At 41.8% G+C, this 24,685-nt stretch overlaps 2 protein-coding genes across 4 annotated transcripts in view; one reads left to right on the top strand and one right to left on the bottom strand.

The window, feature by feature from the left end:
* Positions 1-2,098: 2,098 nt before the first annotated feature.
* acsm3 (acyl-CoA synthetase medium chain family member 3) lies at positions 2,099-15,118 on the bottom strand. 2 transcript variants are annotated; one of them, XM_029705718.1, is made up of 15 exons: positions 14,955-15,118; positions 14,557-14,755; positions 14,032-14,247; positions 12,463-12,673; positions 9,416-9,623; positions 8,071-8,214; positions 7,108-7,264; positions 6,700-6,779; positions 6,487-6,610; positions 6,333-6,413; positions 6,073-6,174; positions 5,532-5,659; positions 3,208-3,307; positions 2,655-2,774; positions 2,099-2,551 (listed from the first exon to the last, which is right to left on the bottom strand). In XM_029705718.1, exons 3-15 carry the CDS (start codon positions 14,245-14,247, stop codon positions 2,465-2,467), a joined length of 1,758 nt encoding a protein of 585 aa, XP_029561578.1. In that variant the 5' UTR covers positions 14,557-14,755; positions 14,955-15,118; the 3' UTR covers positions 2,099-2,464. The 2 variants fall into 2 exon arrangements, with proteins under 2 accessions (XP_029561578.1, XP_029561577.1); XM_029705717.1 differs by having other exon boundaries at positions 14,971-15,118.
* Positions 15,119-15,294: 176 nt separating this feature from the next.
* Positions 15,295-24,685, top strand: part of ece2a (endothelin converting enzyme 2a) — a 225,462-nt gene continuing 216,071 nt past the window's right edge. Inside the window, exons 1-2 of one of the 2 annotated variants that reach the window (XM_029705719.1) lie at positions 15,295-15,427; positions 15,778-15,977. In XM_029705719.1, coding sequence (XP_029561579.1) covers positions 15,818-15,977 — 160 coding nt within the window. In that variant the 5' untranslated portion in view covers positions 15,295-15,427; positions 15,778-15,817. The remainder of the gene's footprint in view (positions 15,428-15,777; positions 15,978-24,685) is intronic. The other variant, XM_029705720.1, reaches the window with a different exon arrangement.

The raw sequence follows: 24,685 nt of genomic DNA, 5'->3' as shown, positions 1-24,685 counted from the left end.
AAAATGTAAGCGAGTAATTGCAGTCAGCTCGTTCCGTGCGGTGGAGACCTGATTGGTCTGCGTTGGGTCCTCTCTGCTGCACACTGATATGTACTGTGACTCTGTATGTATAGCATCGTATGGTCCCTGCCAAGAGGACTGAGATTTATGGCACAGGAGGCAGTGTGCTTGCCCTTTAAATGCTGGGTTACTGGTTCAAGCTTAACTTTCCAAGTCCCTCTACTGTCTGATATGCTTTTCTCCAAACCCAAAGACCCTTCAGGATGACGCTGGACCTGGGCAGTGAGGGATCGTTGGTGAGGGGTCAGAGGATGATGGTGGACCTGGGCAGTGAGGGATCGTTGGTGAGGGGTCAGAGGATAACGGTGGACCTGGGCAGTGAGGGATCGTTGGTGAGGGGTCAGAGGATAACGGTGGACCTGGGCAGTGAGGGATCGTTGGTGAGGGGTCAGAGGATAACGGTGGACCTGGGCAGTGAGGGATCGTTGGTGAGGGGTCAGAGGATAACGGTGGACCTGGGCAGTGAGGGCTCGTTGGTGAGCGGTCAGAGGATGACGGTGGACCTGGGCAGTGAGGGATCGTTGGTGAGGGGTCAGAGGATGACGGTGGACCTGGGCAGTGAGGGATCGTTGGTGAGGGGTCAGAGGATAACGGTGGACCTGGGCAGTGAGGGATCGTTGGTGAGGGGTCAGAGGATAACGGTGGACCTGGGCAGTGAGGGATCGTTGGTGAGGGGTCAGAGGATAACGGTGGACCTGGGCAGTGAGGGCTCGTTGGTGAGGGGTCAGAGGATGACGGTGGACCTGGGCAGTGAGGGATCGTTGGTGAGGGGTCAGAGGATGACGGTGGACCTGGGCAGTGAGGGCTCGTTGGTGAGGGGTCAGAGGATAACGGTGGACCTGGGCAGTGAGGGATCGTTGGTGAGGGGTCAGAGGATAACGGTGGACCTGGGCAGTGAGGGCTCGTTGGTGAGGGGTCAGAGGATAACGGTGGACCTGGGCAGTGAGGGATCGTTGGTGAGGGGTCAGAGGATAACGGTGGACCTGGGCAATGAGGGCTCATTGGTGAGGGGTCAGAGGATAACGGTGGACCTGGGCAGTGAGGGCTCGTTGGTGAGGGGTCAGAGGATGACGGTGGACCTGGGCAGTGAGAGCTCGTTGGTGAGGGGTCAGAGGATGACGGTGGACCTGGGCAGTGAGGGCTCGTTGGTGAGGGGTCAGAGGATGACGGTGGACCTGGGCAGTGAGGGATCGTTGGTGAGGGGTCAGAGGATGACGGTGGACCTGGGCAGTGAGGGCTCGTTGGTGAGGGGTCAGAGGATAACGGTGGACCTGGGCAGTGAGGGATCGTTGGTGAGGGGTCAGAGGATAACGGTGGACCTGGGCAGTGAGGGATCGTTGGTGAGGGGTCAGAGGATAACGGTGGACCTGGGCAATGAGGGCTCGTTGGTGAGGGGTCAGAGGATGACGGTGGACCTGGGCAGTGAGGGCTCGTTGGTGAGGGGTCAGAGGATGACGGTGGACCTGGGCAGTGAGGGATCGTTGGTGAGGGGTCAGAAGATTCGGGAAGGCCATATCTGCAGACCCACGTCGTATAAAACCAGTTGATCAAGGTACAGGCCACTCACACACTGGGAAACTCAATTTGAATCCCGGATTGCCACTAAATCAATGGCCCGGTCCCTGAGAAGGATGTACTGATTGAGATAAGATAGGAAATCTTGCTTCCACTTAGCTAATGACCTACAGATTAGAAACTAGACAAGAGAGAAAAGACATGTACATCACATTAAAGTATTCACACAGGGCCAGTCTCTCTTTTCTGTAGGGGGACTCAGGTTGGCCTCTGGTGTGTCGTACCATGCTGTTAGGGGTGGTGTCCTGGGGTGTGGGCTCCAGTACCCAGGGGTCTACCTGGACTGCACACTGTAATCAACACTTCAGTAGAAGACCTCAGAGGATCATGGGATAATCAAAACAGGTTTGTACAGAAATAGATGTTTATTTTCTCAATATTATCAATTTGCTTTGGGCCTTAATTTGTCTAGTAAATCCCTGCTGCTGTTCACGGAATAACACATGCACGTACACACACACAGTGCTGTAATATACTGAATCAAAAGTTTATTCTTCCATTTTTTTCCATTCATACCAATGTGAAGTAGCTATTCATGCAATGATGGAGACAAATAGAAAAATACGTGCCATTCATTTCACAGATGTTTTGATTCATTATACATTTTAATTTGAGTAATTTACCAGACGCTCTTATCCAGAGCAACTTACAGTCTGTGCAATCATCTTAAGATAGCTAGGTGGGACAACCACATCACCATCACAGTAAGTACACTTTTCCTCAATTAAGTAGTTATCAGCAAAGTCGGTGCTGGCAGGAAAATAAAGAAACCGACTACCTTCTCTTCACTGTTCCAATAAAACAGTACAACAGATGATCCTCAACCAATTCAGGATCTTCCCCATTCTTTGTTCCTTAGCTCCACTCTTCTGATTTTACCACTAACTGTCTTTGGTAGCTGTTCCACAAACTCTATCTGTGAAGACGAGAAAAGTCGAAATACCTTATTTTGCCTTCTAATAGATATTGATCAAGCTTTTTTTCAACAATAAGTAGCTTTACAAAAGAAATACAATTACCTTGCGTGGATACTTGTACGGTGCAGTAACTTTCTTCACATACGTCTGTAGTTCTTTCTTAAGTTGATCTTGATCTTGAGATTTGTACTCTGCTGTTAGAACAACAAATGCCTTCACAACCTGGAAAGATGGATGGCATATTAACTGGATTGTTTTATGTAACCTTTATTTAACTAGGCAAGTCAGTGAAGAACAAATTCTTATTTACAACGACGGCCTACCCCGGACGACGCTGGCCCAATTGTGCGCCGCCCTATGGGACTCCCAATCACGGTCAGTTGTGATACAGCCTGGAATCGAACCAGGGTCTGTAGTGATGCCTCTAACACTGAGATACAGTGCCTTAGACCGCTGCGCCACTCGGGAGCCCAATTATAGTGCAATCGCTACAAATGATTTTGGGATTGAAGCCAATATAGGTTCATTTATAGAGATCTAACCAACAAGATAGTCCATAGTCTAACAACTTCTGAGCTCTGAAATCATCTGACTGCTTTGATTTTGGGTGAAGATGACCTATTTCATGGATTTGATTGATCCATCCATACTGTACCTCTCCTCTGATAGGGTCAGGGCTGCTGACCACGGCTGACTCAGCCACAGCCTGGTGTTCAATCAAAGCGTTCTCCACCTCAAATGGACCAATACGGTACCTATACAAACAACCCAGACTTTAGTCCTATTCAGACAGGATTAGTTTTACTACGAATACAGTACCTATACAAACAACCAAGACTTTAGTCCTATTCAGACAGGATTAGTTTTACTACGAATACAGTACCTATACAAACAACCCAGACTTTAGTCCTATTCAGACAGGATTAGTTTTACTAGGGGAGGTCGTGTAATGTAATTATGTGCACGAGCACAAAACCCCACATTTGTAACAATAGTCCCGTCCGAATCTGCCATGTCAGTCATTTTTACACGGCAGGAGAGTAACAATTCCAGCCAGAAAAACCTACTGTTTTTTGGCGAACTCCAAGGTCCTCAGATAACGCTAGTCCTGTGCGAATCGACTTCCCTGTGTTTTGAGAGAAATGTCTGAGTATGACAGGGGTTGCTTGCTCGCGGTTTGAGCAAGAAAACGATAACTGATTCGATAAATTGAACGAAGTGCTCCACATAAGTTATATATAAACGGTCTACATGAATCAACTTTCACAGTGAATGCTTTTGTTTATATGTTTTGGGATTATGAATTGAACATTGTCAAATGCATCTGTAAAAAAATATTGGGCCTATTTGAAGCAAACGTTGCTGTTAATAGATCGCAAAGCAGCATACAACTGACCTAAACGTTTGGAAATGATAAGTTAACTTTCTCATTCATAGCCTTAAAACACATCTCAGGTGCAAGGGCAGTGTTTACCTCCCATCTGAAGGCTGGGGGGCATTTAGGACGTACTGCAGATCGCTAAAATATTCTAATGATTATGATGACACTTCCTCAATTGAAATATTATGGCGACACGACACCAAAGCTGGTTTGGTTTGGTTTAGAAACGTGGGAACCAAGCTGGAGTCATCAGTGTGCCTGTATCACCTGAACATGTTGAAATATCTTCACACCTAGAATAAAAACCTCCAGGCTTCCGTCATAACTGTCCATTTATTGAAAAGAAGTCATAATTACAGGGGGCAGTTTGGGAAAAACTAATCCTGTCCGAATCGTCCTTTGGAATAACGGACATTCTGGAGTAGTAATTACATAACCAACGTTCTCTAGTAATACTAGTCCCGGGCGAATTGGGTGATAGGCAACTAAACATTTTTGTTCAGTTTTTCAGACTCAGATTGAGCTTATTCATGGACTGAGAAGAACTTTCAATTGACATTTGTGCCCCATAGATATAGGTATAGATATAGGTATAGATATAGGTATAGATATAGGTATAGATACAGGTATAGATTTAGGTATAGATATAGGCATAGATATAGGTATAGATATAGGTATAGATATAGGTATAGATATAGATACAGGTATAGATACAGGTATAGATACAGGCATAGATATAGGTATAGATTAAAGGTATAGATATAGGTATAGGTATAGATATAGGTATAGATATAGGTATAGATACAGGTATAGATATAGGCATAGATATAGGTATAGATTAAAGGTATAGATATAGATATAGGTATAGATATAGGTATAGGTATAGATATAGGTATAGATATAGGTATAGATACAGGTATAGATATAGGCATAGATATAGGTATAGATTAAAGGTACAGATATAGATATAGGTATAGATATAGGTATAGATATAGGTATAGGTATAGATATAGGTTGAGTTCCTGCCCGACTACATTGCTGAGACATGGCAGATCTTACAACGCCTGGATAGGTATTTAACATGTCAGCTAATGCTGCGTTCGTAATGAAGAGAAAAGTGGGAATTTACACATAAATCTGGGAGAAATGTTGAACGGCCCTCCAACTGGTAATTACTAGTGGGGAACTATCATCCTGAGCTCCCACATGCTGACCTCTGACCTCACCTACTAAGGAAATGACCTCCATAACAGCATTTTCGACAGTTAAATGCAACAACAAAACATTATTTATAATAACAATGTATTAATATAGTTTTTGAACACTATAATTTGTTTACAAGCACGATAGCTGTATTTTTAGTTTAGTGTTTACTCAGCTATTTGGCCATTAGCCAATCGGGGTTTCACAACAAGTTCAAAGCACGTGAACGCATCCAACTGGTATTTACAACTTCACAACTGATAAATTCCCACCTCCCACTTGGTTATGAACGCAGCATAATGACATAGCAATCTAATTCCCAACTGCACAGTTGTTGGTTGATGCATTGCAAGGTCTGCACATCTAGTCGGGCAGGAAGTCGACCGTAGTGTTACCCAGCTGACAGGATGACGTCATCAGCTCGACCCACGAACCACAAGTAGTCGTCCTCATCCATGACACCCCTGTCTCCAGTCAGGTAGAAGTCCCCAACATAGCACTCTGCTGTTCGATCAGGGTCACCCTGCATAGATGTGTATACAAATATTACAATATTAACATGCAAGGAAACAAACCAAGTCTCAATGTATTTCAGAAGGTTCAAATCAATATCAAATTGAAGGACTAGTCAGTCAGTCAGTCAATCAATCAATCAATCAATCAATCAACCAATCAATCAATCAATCAATCAAATCCAGGCTGTATCACAACCAGCTGTGATTGGGAGTCCCATAGGGCGGCACACAATTGGTCCAGCGTCTTCCGGTTTAGGCCGTCATTGTAAATAACAATTTGTTCTTTACTGACTTGCTTAGTTAAATAAAAGCTAAATAAAATAAAAATCAATGATGTGGATATTTTATCAATTGCTATTGGAAGAAAACAGACAGGGACACCAAGTGGCTAGTTGACTTGCAGTGAAGTGGGTGTACATACTGTGTATTCAGTAAACAGGGAAAAGGGCTTGTGTGGTTTCACTCTGATACCAAGGTTCCCCTCCACTCCTCTGGGCAAGACATTACCGGCTTCATCTACGACCTGAGATAGGAACACAAATGCTGCCAATGTCTACAGTTTGTATCAAAACGTGGAAACTTTATTGATTACACATTTGTTAATGCTGATGGTTTAGCACACATTACACGAATGAATGACTTGGATAATCTTCAACACTGTTGTCTGTCGACTGCATATACCTGCACATCATACTCTGGTGAAGCCTTCCCAAAAGCCCCGGCTTTGATCTTCATGCCCTTAAAAGTACCAGCTATCAGTACCTGGAAGTGAAATGACAGAGAAGCTAAGACACCATTCTATGTGCAACCTTTTATCACCTCCAACTTAACTCACAGTTTCAGTTTGTCCATATCCTTCGTAGATGTCCAGTCCAGTGGCATTCCTCCACTTCCCCATCACCTCTGGGTTGATGGGTTCACCAGCACACAAACAATGCTGCAAGTTGCTGAAATTATAACTGACAAAAAAGAGATGTCTCAAATGTCAATAAGGATTTGGTTGTAATCTAAAAAGGAGCCATTATTTAATCAGTGTGTAAGCAAATACCTGGACATGTCCTCTTGCACTAGCATACGATAAGCAGTCGGAGCCGTGCAGAATGTGGATATGGGGTAGCTGGAGAGAGTCTTCAAAGAAAAACACATGAAATATCAGTATCTGTAATGACATGAAATAACATTTCCCCACTACATTCAGTATTAACCTAGCCATGACACACCCGCAGTGGAAGAGGGGTTCTATGGAGTGAGAATGGACATGCAGGGCCCTCTAGTGGTCAAATGCAGTGCCTGCAGATCTGAAGCAATCCACTTCCCTCAGATTTGCTGACATCAAAGATGTAAGGGAATAGGTGTTGTTTTCAGACCATATGGTGTATGAACACACCACACACACACACCACGCACACACCACACTCACACACCACACACACACACCACACTCACACCAGCACACCTCTAGTACAGTGTGACTGTCGAAGCGGGGCATATGGTGGATGAAGACACAGGCTCCCTGGATCCAGGGGGCATAGACACTGCTCCAGGCAGACTTGGCCCAGCCTGTATCAGATGTGTTCCACAAGACATCCCTCTCCGTCAGGTCCAACCAGTACCTCCACACAGACAGGAGAGAGGGAGGGAGAGAGGGAGTTCAGTTCAATGGGTATTATGTCATGTTTCATGTTTTGTGTGGACCCCAGGAAGGGTAGCTGCTGCTTTCAGAACAGCAATTAGAGTCAGTGCAATCTAAGTTCAACCCATGTTATGGTTGTGGCGTGGTTATGGTTATGGTTGTGGCGTGGTTATGGTTATGGTTGTGATTATGCTATGGTTGTGGCGTGGTTATGGTTGATTATGTTATGGTTGTGGCGTGGTTATGGTTGTGGCGTGGTTGTGATTATGTTATTGTTGTGGCGTGGTTATGGTTGTGATTATGTTATGGTTGTGATTATGTTATGGTTGTGGTGTGGTTGTGATTATGTTATGGTTGTGGTGTGGTTGTGATTATGTTATGGTTGTGATCATGTTATGGTTGTGGTGTGGTTGTGATTATGTTATGGTTGTGCTGTGGCTGTGATTATGAAATGGTTTTGGCATGGTTGTCATTATGTTATGGTTGTGGCGTGGTTATGGTTGTGGCATAGTTATGGTTGTGATTATGTTATGGTTGTGGCGTGGTTGTGATTATGTTATGGTTGTGGCGTGGTTGTGATTATGTTATGATTGCGGCATGGTTGTGGTTATGGTTGTGATTATGTTATGGTTGTGGCGTGGTTATGATTATGGTTGTGGCATGGTTATGGTTGTGATTATGTTATGGTTGTGTTTGTGGTTAAGGTTATGGTTATGTTGAAGTAATCTCTCGTGGACAGACTATGTAAACATCTGTGTTAACTGAGATGAATGTTGGAGGACCTACCTTCCATTGACAGTGAGGCCTATCCCATAGCTGCTGTGGCTGTGTTGGGTCATCTTAGGTGACCCTGTGGTGCCACTGGTGAAGAAGATGGTCATAGGGTCATCACTGCGAGTCTTCACACACTCATGGTCGCTGGACGCATTCCTATGGAGAGTTTGGTCAGTACAGAGATCCTGAAAGTAACAAGCAAGGTGTAGATAGACCAAACCAATAGATCAGACACAGTGAACTGGAGCCTTTATGATCCCATCCAGACCAAACCAATAGATCAGACACAGTGAACTGGAGCCATTATGATCCCATCCAGACCAAACCAATAGATCAGACACAGTGAACTGGAGTCATTATGATCCCATCCAGACCAAACCAATAGATCAGACAGTGAACTGGAGTCATTATGATCCCATCCAGACCAAACCAATAGATCAGACACAGTGAACTGGAGCCTTTATGATCCCATCCAGACCAAACCAATAGATCAGACACAGTGAACTGGAGTCATTATGATCCCATCCAGACCAAACCAATAGATCAGACACAGTGAACTGGAGCCATTATGATCCCATCCAGACCAAACCAATAGATCAGACACAGTGAACTGGAGCCTTTATGATCCCATCCAGACCAAACCAATAGATCAGACAGTGAACTGGAGCCTTTATGATCCCATCCAGACCAAACCAATAGATCAGACACAGTGAACTGGAGCCTTTATGATCCCATCCAGACCAAACCAATAGATCAGACAGTGAACTGGAGTCATTATGATCCCATCCAGACCAAACCAATAGATCAGACACAGTGAACTGGAGCCATTATGATCCCATCCAGACCAAACCAATAGATCAGACACAGTGAACTGGAGCCATTATGATCCCATCCAGACCAAACCAATAGATCAGACACAGTGAACTGGAGCCATTATGATCCCATCCAGACCAAACCAATAGATCAGACACAGTGAACTGGAGCCTTTATGATCCCATCCAGACCAAACCAATAGATCAGACAGTGAACTGGAGTCATTATGATCCCATCCAGACCAAACCAATAGATCAGACACAGTGAACTGGAGCCATTATGATCCCATCCAGACCAAACCAATAGATCAGACAGTGAACTGGAGTCATTATGATCCCATCCAGACCAAACCAATAGATCAGACACAGTGAACTGGAGCCATTATGATCCCATCCCATCCAAATCAAATCGGTCACATACACATATTTAGCAGATGTTATTGCGGGTGTAGCTAAAAAAGTAGTAAAATAATGGAATTAATAAATATATGATCCTTTCTTTGATAAGTGTCTGTGGAATTTTTGCTGACCTAAGTTATCTTTACCTCACCAGATCTCCAAAGTTCTTCCAGCCCTCTCTCTTGGTGGGGGACACCAGTATTTTGTGCTGCAGGCTGGAGCACTGAGAGGCCACGGCATCGAGCAGGGGGGCCAGGGACTCGTCTGTGATGACACAGCGGGCCCCGGAGGTCTGCAGCCGGTGGAGGATGTCCCTGGCTGTCAGCTGAGAGGTGCCTGGCAGCAGCACTGTTCCTGTGGGGGACATGGGACTTCACCAGGGACAGGAGATTTTCCTGAAGGGAAATCTTGGGGCCCTAGTCATAGCTAATGACAAGGCACTTGAATAAACAAGGTTGTAGGTTTTTCCTGTTCAGGTCAGGTCAGATAGTACACCCAGCCCTAGGCATCGCATTTATATTGAAAATGTTTATTCATTTAGCAGCTTGTCTCCAAAACTATTTCAATTGAAATTGCCCCAAACATATTTATTGAACTAAACATATGCTATCTGATAGCATTATGTCTGGACTAGTGGTATTCAAAGTCAGGGTCACCGGGGGAATTTCAGTGGGTCAAATAAAAAAAATAAAGTTTTATTTTGGGCGGATCCAAAAATGAAGAGGACAGATTATTTTATGGGAACAATATACAAACGTTATTGAAAAATATAATTTGACAAATAAAATTGTACTAAGTAAGTAAATAAATGTATGTATTGGTTCTCTTAGAGCAGGTGTTCCCAAAGGCAATGCCATCGGGGTACGCCAATAAAAATGTGATTCACATTTGAATTTTTTTAAATGTATTTTTCTTTAATAAAAATCATTTTCTTCACATTTTCAAACAGTACATTTATATTTTTCAAAGGGGCTATACATTTGGCTGAGTAGCCTCGTTTCACTGCCAAAAATAACACCATTTAGTGTTCAGCTAAATAACAACACAAATAATTATCATCCAATCACATTAACCGTTACTCTCTCGCGGGAAACCTTCACTCTTGCGCAGACATTTAGAAACGAAACATGACAATTTGAAAAATAAGCCAGAGGAATAGACGACTTTTGAGTAGTAAGACATGTATAAAAGCAACAGATACCATTAATAAGAAGGGGCTAGAAGCGTCTTATATGGTGAGCTACCGAGTGGCTAGGACAGGCTGTTTCACAACGCATCAGTGACACGGCAGGAGATGTTTTCAAACAATTACTGCTTCAAATACAAGCCAGTGAATTATATGTGTTACAGCTGGATGAGTCAACAGACGTGGCGGGCCTGGCACAGCTCCTGGTATATGTCCGTTACGTTTATGGGAAATAAATTAAGGAAGACATCCTATTCTGGAAACCAGGACAGCAGGAGAGGATATTTTTAAAGTTCTGGACAGCTTTATGACATCAAATGGACTTTGGTGGTCGAGATGTGTTGGTATCTGTACTGATGGCGCAAATCCATGACAGGGAGACATAGTGGAGTGGTAATGCGCATGCAAACAGTTGCCCCCGACACCACTTGGGTACACTGCAGCATCCACCGAGAGGCTCTTGCTGCCAAGGGAATGCCTGACAGCTTGAAAGATGTTTTGGACACTACAGTGAAAATGGTTAACTTTGTTAAAGCAAGGCCCCTGAACTCTCGTGTATTTTCTGCATTATGCAATGATATGGGCAGCGACCATGTAACGCTTTCACAACATACAGAAGTGCGCTGGTTATCAAGGGGCAAAGTATTGACACGTTTTTTTTTTCAATTGAGAGACGAGTTTAAAGTTTTCTTTCCTGACCATAATTTTAACTTGTCTGACTGCTTGCATGATGACGAGTTTCTCACACGACTGGCCTATCTGGGTGATGTTTTTTCTCACCTGAATGAGCTGAATCTAGGATTACAGGGACTCTCCGCAACTATATTCAATGTGAGGGACAAAATTGAGGCTATGATTAAGAAGTTGGAGCTCTTTTCTGTCTGCATTAACAAGGACAACACACAGGTCTTTCCATCATTGTATGATTTTTTGTGTGTAAATGAACTCAAGCTTACGAACAATGTCAAATGTGATATAGCGAAGCACCTGAGTGAGTTGGGTGCGCAATTACGCAGGTACTTTCCCGAAACGGACGACACAAACAACTGGATTCGTTATCCCTTTCATGCCCTGCCTCCAGTCCACTTACCGATATCTGAAGAGAGACTCATCAAAATTGCAAAAAGCGGTTCTGTGAAAATGTAATTTAATCAGAAGCCACTGCCAGATTTCTGGATAGGGCTGCGCTCATAGATTTCTTGCCTTGGCAAATCGTGCTGTTAAGACACTGATGCCCTTTGAAACCACGTACATATGTGAGAGAGGATTCTCGGCCCTCACTAGCATGAAAACTAAATACAGGCACAGACTATGTGTGGAAAATGATTTAAGACTGAGACTCTCTCCAATACAACCCAAAATTGCAGAGTTATGTGCATCCTTTCAAGCATACCCTTCTCATTAACCTGTGGTGAGTTATTCACAATTTTTGATGAACAAATAAGGTTTTATATGTAAGATGGTTAAATAAAGAGAAAAATGATTGATTATTATTATATTATTATTTGTGCCCTGGTTCTATAAGAGCTCTTTGTCACTTCCCATGAGCCAGGTTGTGACAAAAACTCACACTCATTCTTAAGTTTAATAAATGTATTGTATAGTGTGTGTGTGTGGCAGGCTTACAATGATGGCAAAACACAACATTTGAGAGTGTGCTTACCCTGGTGCTAGAGGGGGTATGCAGCTGGAGGTTGAATGTTTGAAGGGGTACGGGACTATAAAAAGTTTGGGAACCACTGTCTTAGAGAGATGAACATCTAATGAATTGAAGTTTGTTTGTTTGTTTATGTGAAAATCGAAATTTCTTGATTTTAAGGTTGTGCCGTTAGATTTGGGGTGGGGTGGCCAGATTTTCTAGTGACAAAAATTGGGTAACCAGAAATTCTGGGGGAAAAAATGTGGTCCCCGCTGAAAAAGTTTCAATATCACTGGTCTAGACAATGCAATTTTGATTCAATCTATTATGAAGTCTTGGATTTCTTGATCAGATCTTTTCTAGCTCACCGGTTCTGAGACAGGCCACATTGACGAGCCACCACTCTGGAACCCTAGGTAGTACCAGAAACACCCTGTCCTGCTGGTTTAGACCACAGGCACCTGACAGAACATTGGCCAGTCTTCTGGAATGGAAGCCCAGCTCCTCAAAACTCCATCTCACCTCCTGCTTTCTGTCATTCACCCACCAGAAGGCAGGGTTAGATGCTTTCTCTCCTTTCTGAAATAAACAATGGTGATTTCACATTTACATTTCAGTTCATCTGAAAGCGTAAAGTTTAATGTAGAACATATCCCTCTGCCAATATGAATGATATGTCAACTATCCTGCTACCTACAGGCGGTCATCATGATGATGTTGTCATAACACTGACATAACACCTCATTACGAGTTATAACAACTATGTCACAGTCAAAGGGTTCAAGTCAAGTGTTACCATTTTTTTCATTCCCCCATGACAATATATGCAACGGACAGTGCTTGACTTGGGAAGGAGCTCACCTGAGCTGTGTACCGGCACCTGGAATGTTCTACTGCCTGAGCTCCTGCACCTCTTATAGAATATTAACTCAACAGTATTGTGGAGTCCCTGTTCCTCTTATAGAATATTAACTCAACAGTATTGTGGAGTCCCTGTTCCTCTTATAGAATATTAACTCAACAGTATTGTGGTGTTCCTGTTCCTCTTATAGAATATTAACTCAACAGTATTGTGGAGTCCCTGTTCCTCTTATAGAATATTAACTCAACAGTATTGTGGAGTTCCTGTTCCTCTTATAGAATATTAACTCAACAGTATTGTGGAGTCCCTGTTCCTCTTATAGAATATTAACTCAACAGTAATGTGGAGTTCCTGTTCCTCTTATAGAATATTAACTCAACAGTATTGTGGAGTCCCTGTTCCTCTTATAGAATATTAACTCAACAGTAATGTGGAGTTCCTGTTCCTCTTATAGAATATTAACTCAACAGTATTGTGGAGTCCCTGTTCCTCTTATAGAATATTAACTCAACAGTAATGTGGAGTTCCTGTTCCTCTTATAGAATATTAACTCAACAGTATTGTGGAGTTCCTGTTCCTCTTATAGAATATTAACTCAACAGTATTGTGGAGTTCCTGTTCCTCTTATAGAATATTAACTCAACAGTAATGTGGAGTCCCTGTTCCTCTTATAGAATATTAACTCAACAGTATAGTGGAGTCCCTGTTCCTCTTATAGAATATTAACTCAACAGTAATGTGGAGTCCCTGTTCCTCTTATAGAATATTAACTCAACAGTATTGTGGAGTCCCTGTTCCTCTTATAGAATATTAACTCAACAGTATAGTGGAGTTCCTGTTCCTCTTATAGAATATTAACTCAACAGTATTGTGGAGTTCCTGTTCCTCTTATAGAATATTAACTCAACAGTATTGTGGAGTCCCTGTTCCTCTTATAGAATATTAACTCAACAGTATTGTGGAGTTCCTGCACCTAAATATAAACAGTACTGGCACCCAAAACGAGTCCCAAACCTATTCCATCCAAGTCAATGGAAATGGAAGTTGAAGGTTAGATAAACAAGGTAAACTCCACCTTTTCTTTCTCTGCCCACACATCAAGCACATCTTCCGCAAAGTTGAAGTACTCTGGTATCTGGGGGCTGTATTGTTGTTTGATACTCTCATAGTCAGTAAAGTTTTGAGGACGAGATACCCTATGTACCCTATGTCCACGGATCTGACATTTAAAGTTACTTGGGAATATACTGAGCGCCTTCAGTTGAAAGGACACTTTCCCAATGGCCCTCATCTGCAAATGAAGAAAAAAACACTACTTAAGTATTGACTTAATAAAATACTTGTAGATGCAGCAGGAACAATACAGTTCAGAGCAAGAACAATCTCTTTCTCTCATTTTATGCATTATGCAAATGACTTTGAAGACATTCTTACGAGTTATATTAAAGCCATTCAAGTAGAGACAAATTGTATAAGTAGTATTTTTATGGCAACAGTTGACAAGCAGAGAAGAACACAGTGCAGAACTTATAAAGTTGATACATTAAGGTATCATAAAGTATCATGCTTAATTTTAAACCCCTCTAAAACCTAATGTTACCTCTCAAATCTCCAAGATGACCTCAAATCGTCGTGTTGTTTGCGGTTTATGTTGCTCTGTCTGCGGGCTGAAAATAAGGAATGGCGCCCAAGGAATTTCTCCAGAAAGGGTCGGGTGAAAAGGAAGGAATACCACGGCTGAACTCCGACACAGGGAGAGATCTGTCCATCCATGGACTGAATGAGTAAACTATTAAAATCTGCAAGACCAGGAAGTAGGCGCGGTGTTAGAAGTGTACATGTAAAAGTCAAAACGTGTTTACTTATTTACAGAACAATTGAAAGGAAACCACTAATATGTTTCAGAGCAAAATGAGAGTAATATGACACCACAAAAACATTTCTTATTAATAGTCTTTATGGTTATTATAGCGCCTACTAAATATGTGTGTTTCTGACCAAAATATGAGTCTACCGTGCAGATTAGATGGCCCCCACGCTGGAGTTCGTTTTGCATTGCCCGGTGCCATTGGTCCTTAAATCATCCCCACGAACTGGCCCAATCTGTCACACTGTAGCCTAACAATTTCTGCGTCGTTTTACACAAATGAAAACGGCACAGTTCATGTCATGTGATTGCAAACGGAGCGGAAATGAATGAGAGTGAAAACATTGTTCGGACAGTAGTAGGCAGACGTTTTCCAGGTGTATTTGCAGATACAGCTGATCCTGCTACACTGTAACGTCGGTTCATTAAACGTGATTGGACGGGATATCATTCCCCAGGATGCTTTGCGCGGAGTGTTAGACGGTTTCCTGCGAGCAGCACGTGGAATATGGATCATGCTCCAATGAACAGCTAGCCTATATTTTCCTTTCCTTTCAAATTATTTTCATGAAAACTGCATGAAGTGAGGACATAACTGACTGACGTAAGCGAACAAGAGTTTACAATGCCACATGGGCATTCAGTGTAAAATGTAGCTAGATAGATAGATAGATAGATAGATAGATAGATAGATAGATAGATAGATGGCTACATGGCGACTATAATAGACAGTACAGTATGTAAACACGTTGTGGTATTGTCCTTGGTTTAGACTAGCACAGCCATAACCTGTGGCAGTCATCATAACACTGTCAACAGTCTAGTTCATTACATTGGTCTATAATCAACTCAGCAATGCCATTCACAACATAAGGGTGACTGACAAAATAATTGATGTTCCATTTTATACAGAAAAGCATGAATTATATTTTAATTTCTATACATTGTGTATAGCTATCATTCCATTCCTTGTACAGTGAGGGACAGCGTGGGGATGGAGTATCTACCCGACCGTAACTCCAGGTATAAAGACGTGGACTACTGGGACGAGAGGTACAAGACAGAGAAGTCTTTTGAATGGTTCGGAGACTTCTCCAAGTTCCAGCATCTACTGCAGCGACACGTCATGAAGGACGACGCCATCCTTGTGCTTGGTATGTTTTTTTTTTACCTTACTTGCCTACTTGTCTTTATTTCTGAAGAAATATTGGACCTTGTGAAAATGACATTTGTGAAGACCTTACTGCATCAATGGAATGTTTGTCTCATCGTTTAGTCATGTCGTTGGAAAGAGGGGAACAGGGCTCTATAACGCGACAGACCACAAGATGGCGCTGCAAGACAACGTTTGAACATGTCGTCATAATATTATAATCCCATCCCTTCTTCAGCACCTGATTACATCATTCTACAGAAGTGGTTGAAAGTCATTTGTAGATATGCATGACCGGGTTTTGTACCTATTCATTGCTTGATATGCATGCTTAATATACATTAATTTGAGCTACAAACATGTGCTGTTCAGCACACATCTGGATACTTTCACACTGCAAAATGACAGCCATGGTAACCTATGCTGCCCGCTATTTGATTGTATGTCTTAAACAGCATGGCTAGAGTATATATTACTGTTGTTAGCTATCCTTTAAACCCTACCCAAGCAGTTGTTTTGCTACTACATTGCAGATATTGTGTCTGTCCCAGTAGTTAAAGCGGTTCCTTGTGGAATATTATAGAATGTAACAGTTAGTTGATGTTGACAAAGGTGTTAAACATGGTTGCATTATTTTGATGCAATATCCCTCAAAAAACAGTTTGATAGAGCCCTGAAAAAATATTATTATCCCAGTGCAGAGGAATCCAAAGCCAACCTTGCTGATATCATTTTTTCCCTGGTTTGAAGTGTTGTCCTGTAGTTGCAGTAACCATGCGGAGGCCTAGGGGGGCGCTGTTGCTAGTGGTCTGTTGTCAGTCACTGTAGGGTCCTTGTTTATGTATGCGCAGCAGAGCAGCACTCTTGGTTGGGAGTGTGTGTGTGTGTGTGTGTGTGTGTGTGTGTGTGTGTGTGGGTGTGTGTGTGTGTGTGTGTGTGTGTGTGTGTGTGTGTGGAGGGTTCAATGCTGATAAATTGTGTCAGCGAACGACAGGGGCTTCCTGGACTATGATGGGGGTAAGACCAGTGTTGTCAGGAGCTAGGCACTGGGCTCGCACTCCTCCACGGAAACCTCCTGTCATTCTCTCCTGTCGTTTTTCTCGTCTTTCACTTGACCCTGGGATCAAACAGGCTCATGTGATTTCATATGAAATAGCCTTTCTGTTTATTCAGTGGTATGAATGCAACACAGTTTATTTTGCAGCAGGTGAAGACTATATTGCAGATGGAAAAGTGAAATGGTCGCCAGTTTACAAAAAAAATAAAAAATGAAATATGCATAAATATTGATTCATGTTGGTCAGCTAATATCAACTTAATTATTTCTCTTTGTATATTTTTGTGGACCAACATTTGCTTTTGTGCACACAAACATACTATAGTAAAATCCCCAAATGAAACAGGGTGCCAACCTGCGTCAAAACGTAACACCTTTGGTAGAAGGGGTGAATGTATCTCGTATTGTCTCATCGATGTATGTTGAAAGCTCTGCCACCTCCACCAACCTGCGTCATAGTATGGTGCTGCTGCAAGACAGACCTCTCTTTCTGCATGTTGATTTGAGCCTAAGAAAAAGCATCCATCGCCGAGGGCTGGATGCATTCCACACTGAAGAGTTTTCTCACACGCACACACACTCAATCACCGTATCACATGTTTCTGTCACTGGCACTTGTACTGTCTCTTCACACATAGACGCTCACATACACACACATCTACAGCTCAGCTATATATAGGTTATATATCCACACACACACACACACAAACCCCTGCTTCACCCGTCGTCTCAACAGTGGTGTTTCTGGTTGGTGTTTAGGTGAGGCCATTGGCTCATATAAACTGTCACAGAGAATCTCCCTCACTGTGGTGTGTAACACAGTGGTATAACTAAAGCATGGAGAGAAGTGGAGGAAAGGGGGGGCTGATTGTGTGTCAGGGTGGAGGGGGCAGAGAAGTGGAGGAAAGGGGGGGCTGATTGTGTGTCAGGGTGGAGGGGGCAGAGAAGTGGAGGAAAGGGGGGGCTGATGGTGTGTCAGGGTGGAGGGGGCAGAGAAGTGGAGGAAAGGGGGGGCTGATTGTGTGTCAGGGTGGAGGGGGCAGAGAAGTGGAGGAAAGGGGGGGCTGATTGTGTGTCAGGGTGGAGGGGGCAGAGAAGTGGAGGAAAGGGGGGGCTGATTGTGTGTCAGGGTGGAGGGGGCAGAGAAGTGGAGGAAAGGGGGGGCTGATTGTGTGTCAGGGTGGAGGGGGCAGAGAAGTGGAGGAAAGGGGGGCTGATTGTGTGTCAGGGTGGAGGGGGCAGAGAAGTGGAGGAAAGGGGGGGCTGATTGTGTGTCAGGGTGGAGGGGGCAGAGAAGTGGGGTGAGGAAGGGATGAAGGGGAGGTAAATGGGAGGGAAGGAAGGAGGGAAGGAAGGAAGAGAGGGAAGGAAGGAGGGAAGGAAGGAGGGAGGGAGGGAAAGCAAGATATAGGGATTGAGGAAGGTAGAAAGAGATGGGAGAGCAAGGGAGATATAGAGAGTAATTAAAAGAGAAGGGTGGAGGAAAGAGGGAGGGAGAGGAAAGAGAGAGGGAGGGAGGGAGGGTGAGTGAAAGAGAGATGGAGGGAGAGTACATTCTGCATGCTGATCACAGTTTGATCCCTCCTCTGTCTTTCTTTCTCTGAGGCAATCGCTCTGTCTTACTGTTGCCTCTCTCTGTGTCAAACGGCCTCATCTGCCCTTCTAGGGATGTGCACGGTTAATCGATGAATTGAATATCCAAACGGACGTTACTATTCGATTAAGTGAGTTTTCTTTTTTTTTTTTAGATATGAAATTGTAGGGCTATTTTAATGATGAAAAAGCTTTTTCTAAATTAAATGTAATTTTTTTGTGACATTGTTGTCTACAAGGACAGACCATGACATTTGAAATAAAAATATACCCGTTTTTATAACGGTTTGTGGAGCTACTGCTGCACATTTATCGCTCCAGTCTGCCCTGACATCTGTATGCTATTTCCCCCACTTTCAATAGCAATTACAGGCGTGAGCCTAACAGAGTTTCCACAAGATGATGAAACGGATCAATGCAAAGCAATCACCAGAAAACCTTTTTGTATCATAATCAGTGTCAGAATCTCTTTAATCAAAACTAGCAGGGAAAAGCAGTGTGTCCTCTGTTCTCCTGTGCCGTGAGCATTGGTGTCAATTTGATTGTTTAAGAGTCTCTTTTTTAACTTTTATTTTATTCTATCCAGATATCTGAAAAAATATCACAATATTATTAGAATAGTAAATCATCCTAATACCCATCCCTAGCCCTTTCTTCCTTGCTCCCTGGACACGCCTGGAGCCCAAATGGATGACGTATGTTGCACAGCTGAGAGTGGAGTGTGGAGAGAATGGATTCAGTTCAGTCAGTCATCCTGAAAAGCCCTTCCCAGCTAGTATATGTTGGCTAGTTGGCAGCAGCAGCAGCATGGGGCTAGTTAAAACTTGTCAAATAAATGGATGTTTCTATCGATGGGCGAGGGAGAAATAACTTGTAGTATTGGTCACCATCTCTAATTTATTCCATCCCACTTTATTTTATTTAGAGTAGAATAGCAGTCTACACGAAAAATAGCTTGTAATATTTGGTAGTAACCACCTGGATGTCACTGTGATACAGTCTACACCAGTGGGCACCAACCAGAGTAAAGAGTAAAGATCACTTTCGCAGTCGAAAAGCAAGCCAAGATCTACCACTCAGAATAAAAAAACATGATTTAAAACATGTAACATTAACCTAAAAATCAGCTATATGCCTGGCCTAATACATTATCACAGCATATTGGCTGTATGCCTGGTCTAATACATTATCACAGCATATTGGCTGTATGCCTGGCCTAATACATTATCACAGCATATTGACAGTATGCCTGGCCTAATACATTATCACAGCATATTGGCTGTATGCCTGGTCTAATACATTATCACAGCATATTGGCTATATGCCTGGTCTAATACATTATCACAGCATATTGGCTGTATGCCTGGCCTAATACATTATCACAGCATATTGGCTGTATGCCTGGCCTAATACATTATCACAGCATATTGTCTATATGCCTGGCCTAATACATTATCACAGCATATTGGCTGTATGCCTGGCCTAATACATTATCACAGCATATTGGCTGTATGCATGGTCTAATACATTATCACAGCATATTGGCTATATGCCTGGTCTAATACATTATCACAGCATATTGGCTGTATGCCTGGCCTAATACATTATCACAGCATATTGGCTGTATGCCTGGTCTAATACATTATCACAGCATATTGGCTATATGCCTGGTCTAATACATTATCACAGCATATTGGCTGTATGCCTGGCCTAATACATTATCACAGCATATTGGCTGTATGCCTGGTCTAATACATTATCACAGCATATTGGCTATATGCCTGGCCTAATACATTATCACAGCATATTGGCTGTATGCCTGGCCTAATACATTATCACAGCATATTGGCTGTATGCCTGGTCTAATACATTATCACAGCATATTGGCTGTATGCCTGGCCTAATACATTATCACAGCATATTGGCTATATGCCTGGCCTAATACATTATCACAGCATATTGGCTGTATGCCTGGCCTAATACATTATCACAGCATATTGGCTGTATGCCTGGTCTAATACATTATCACAGCATATTGGCTGTATGCCTGGTCTAATACATTATCACAGCATATTGGCTGTATGCCTGGTCTAATACATTATCACAGCATATTGGCTATATGCCTGGCCTAATACATTATCACAGCATATTGGCTATATGCCTGGTCTAATACATTATCACAGCATATTGGCTATATGCCTGGCCTAATACATTAGCACAGCATATTGGCAGTATGCCTGGCCTAATACATTATCACAGCATATTGGCTGTATGTCTGGTCTAATACATTATCACAGCATATTGGCTATATGCCTGGTCTAATACATTATTACAGCATATTGGCTGTATGCCTGGCCTAATACATTATCACAGCATATTGGCTGTATGCCTGGCCTAATACATTATCACAGCATATTGGCTATATGCCTGGCCTAATACATTATCACAGCATATTGGCTGTATGCCTGGCCTAATACATTATCACAGCATATTGGCTGTATGCCTGGCCTAATACATTATCACAGCATATTGGCTATATGCCTGGTCTAATACATTATCACAGCATATTGGCTATATGCCTGGTCTAATACATTATCACAGCATATTGGCTATATGCCTGGTCTAATACATTATCACAGCATATTGGCTGTATGCCTGGCCTAATACATTATCACAGCATATTGGCTGTATGCCTGGTCTAATACATTATCACAGCATATTGGCTGTATGCCTGGTCTAATACATTATCACAGCATATTGGCTGTATGCCTGGCCTAATACATTATCACAGCATATTGGCTGTATGCCTGGCCTAATACATTATCACAGCATATTGGCTATATGCCTGGTCTAATACATTATCACAGCATATTGGCTATATGCCTGGTCTAATACATTATCACAGCATATTGGCTATATGCCTGGTCTAATACATTATCACAGCATATTGGCTATATGCCTGGTCTAATACATTATCACAGCATATTGGCTGTATGCCTGGCCTAATACATTATCACAGCATATTGGCTGTATGCCTGGTCTAATACATTATCACAGCATATTGGCTGTATGCCTGGTCTAATACATTATCACAGCATATTGGCTGTATGCCTGGTGTAATACATTATCACAGCATATTGGCTGTATGCCTGGCCTAATACATTATCACAGCATATTGGCTATATGCCTGGCCTAATACATTATCACAGCATATTGGCTATATGCCTGGTCTAATACATTATCACAGCATATTGGCTGTATGCCTGGCCTAATACATTATCACAGCATATTGGCAGTATGCCTGGCCTAATACATTATCACAGCATATTGGCTGTATGCCTGGTCTAATACATTATCACAGCATATTGGCTATATGCCTGGTCTAATACATTATCACAGCATATTGGCTATATGCCTGGTCTAATACATTATCACAGCATATTGGCTGTATGCCTGGCCTAATACATTATCACAGCATATTGGCTATATGCCTGGCCTAATACATTATCACAGCATATTGGCTGTATGCCTGACCTAATACATTATCACAGCATGTTGGCTATATGCCTGGCCTAATACATTATCACAGCATATTGGCTATATGCCTGGTCTAATACATTATCACAGCATATTGGCTATATGCCTGACCTGCCAATATTATTTTTCTCAGACCATATTATATTTCAACACTCAAGCTTTGATAACAAAGTAGATCAGTTGGTGTAGCACTTGCGAGACACAGCTGAGCATAAATTGAGATGATTTGCTAATAATGAGCTTTTTTATTTTACTGGACTGATGGTACCTGCATCTGATGGTCATGCTGCTTTCAAGACCACTGGGGACTCGGGTAGGTGGAGTCGGTCTTTTAAAATCCAACACTTTACATACCCGGTGCACAGGGCTTCTGAATGAAGTGCACCTGCCGCCAACAGCGCAACACAAATAATAATAATAATGTGGAGTCAAGCCGTTTGTACAGAAATGTTTGGTGATGGAATGCCTTGAACATGGACTGGTTGGTGACCACTGGTTTACACTGCTCAATGGGTACAGTTTGTGCTGCAAGCCAACAACATGGGGCAGTGTCCTTTGCTCTCACTTGCTAGTGTAGTCTATATCAGGCCAGTAAGGGGAGTAGCTAGATAGTGTAGCCTATATCAGGCCAGTAAGGAGAGTAGCTAGATAGTGTAGCCTATATCAGGCCAGTAAGGTGGGTAGCTAGATAGTGTAGCCTATATCAGGCCAGTAAGGGGAGTAGCTAGATAGTGTAGCCTATATCAGGCCAGTAAGGGGAGTATCTAGATAATGTAGCCTATATCAGGCCAGTAAGGTGGGTAGCTAGATAGTGTAGCCTATATCAGGCCAGTAAGGAGAGTATCTAGATAGTGTAGCCTATATCAGGCCAGTATGGAGAGTATCTAGATAGTGTAGCCTATATCAGGCCAGTAAGGAGAGTAATGAGAGCCGATTTGGACATATTTGTATAAAAACATACAGAGCTCCGTGTACGTGTGTGTAAATACATGAAATATGAATGTATATGATGAGATATTAGGTACGTCCCTTTATGATTTATATTTACTTGATTGAGATATATTCCTTTGTTATTAGTGTTAATTATTAGATCTGTTTCACCTGTCCTTGTCTCCACCCCCTCCAGGCGTGGCCCATCTTCCCCACTTATCCCCTGGGTATTTATACCTGTGTTGTCTGTCTGTCTGTCTGTGCCAGTTCGTCTTGTTTCTTCAAGTCAACCAACATACCAGCGTATTATGTATTTTTCACATCAAGTAATCTATGCTTTAAGTTGATTGGAGAATTATTTTTTGTTAGATATAAAAAGAATAAACCTTTTTGTTGCACCATATCCCTGGATCTCATTGAATGTTTTGGTCGTTTGAAAACTTTGAATGTGGACTGTATGCGTCCGAAACAACCTCGCTTCAGGCTTGGGCAGTGGCTATGGTCAATGGGAAAGGAAGCCTCTACAATTATTATAATGATCATAACAATAATAGTAACAATACCAATAAGGAGATCAAGAAAACGGAGGGTTATTATTATTAATAGTGTTATTATTATTAATAGTATTATTAATATTAATAGTATTATTATTATGGATATTATTATTATTATGAATAGTATTATTAATTATTATGAATAGTAGTATTCATTATTATTAATTGTATTATTATTATTAATTGTATTATTATTATTAATTGTATTAAACTATTATTAATAGTAGTATTATTATTACTTGTATTATTAATAGTATTATTCATTATTAATAGTATTATTATTAATATTATTATTATTCCTATTAATATTATTCTTATTAATTCGTATTCATATCATTGTTATTTATTATTATTCATAGTATTTTTTGTATTACTAATATTATTATTATTAATAGTATTATTATTATTATTCATTATTATTACTAGTATTATTATTATTAATATGAATAGTAGTATTATTATTCATTATTATTCATTATTATTATTATTATTCATTATTATTAATAATAATATTCATATTAAGAAGCAGCATCTGTATTATTTCTGTAGTTTCGGGTCACTTAGAAATGTCCTTGTTTTTTTTTAAGAAAAGCACATGTTTTGTCCATTAAAATAACATCAAATTGATCAGAAATACAGTGTAGACATTGTTAATGTTGTAAATGACTATTGCAGCTGGAAACCACAGATCTTTAATGGGATGTCTTCATAGGTGTACAGAGGCCCATTATTAACAATCATCACTCCTGTGTTCCAATGGCACGTTGTTAGCAATCCAAGTTTATTATTTTAAAAGGCTAATTGATCATTAGAAAACCCTTTTGCAATTATGTTAGCACAGCTGAAAACTATTGTTCTGATTTAAGAAGAAATAAAACTGTCTTTCTTTAGACTAGTTGAGTATCTGTAGCATCAGCATTTGTGAGTTCGATTACAGGCTCAAAATGGCCAGAAACAAATACCTTTCTTCTAAAACTCATCAGTCTATTATTGTTCTGAGAAATGAAGGCTTTTCCATGCGAGAAATTGCCAAGAAAC

The sequence above is a fragment of the Salmo trutta genome, chromosome 21 (assembly GCF_901001165.1).
Source record: "Salmo trutta chromosome 21, fSalTru1.1, whole genome shotgun sequence".
In the NCBI taxonomy this organism is placed as follows: domain Eukaryota; kingdom Metazoa; phylum Chordata; class Actinopteri; order Salmoniformes; family Salmonidae; genus Salmo; species Salmo trutta.
This window is presented reverse-complemented; position numbering and strand designations above follow the sequence as displayed.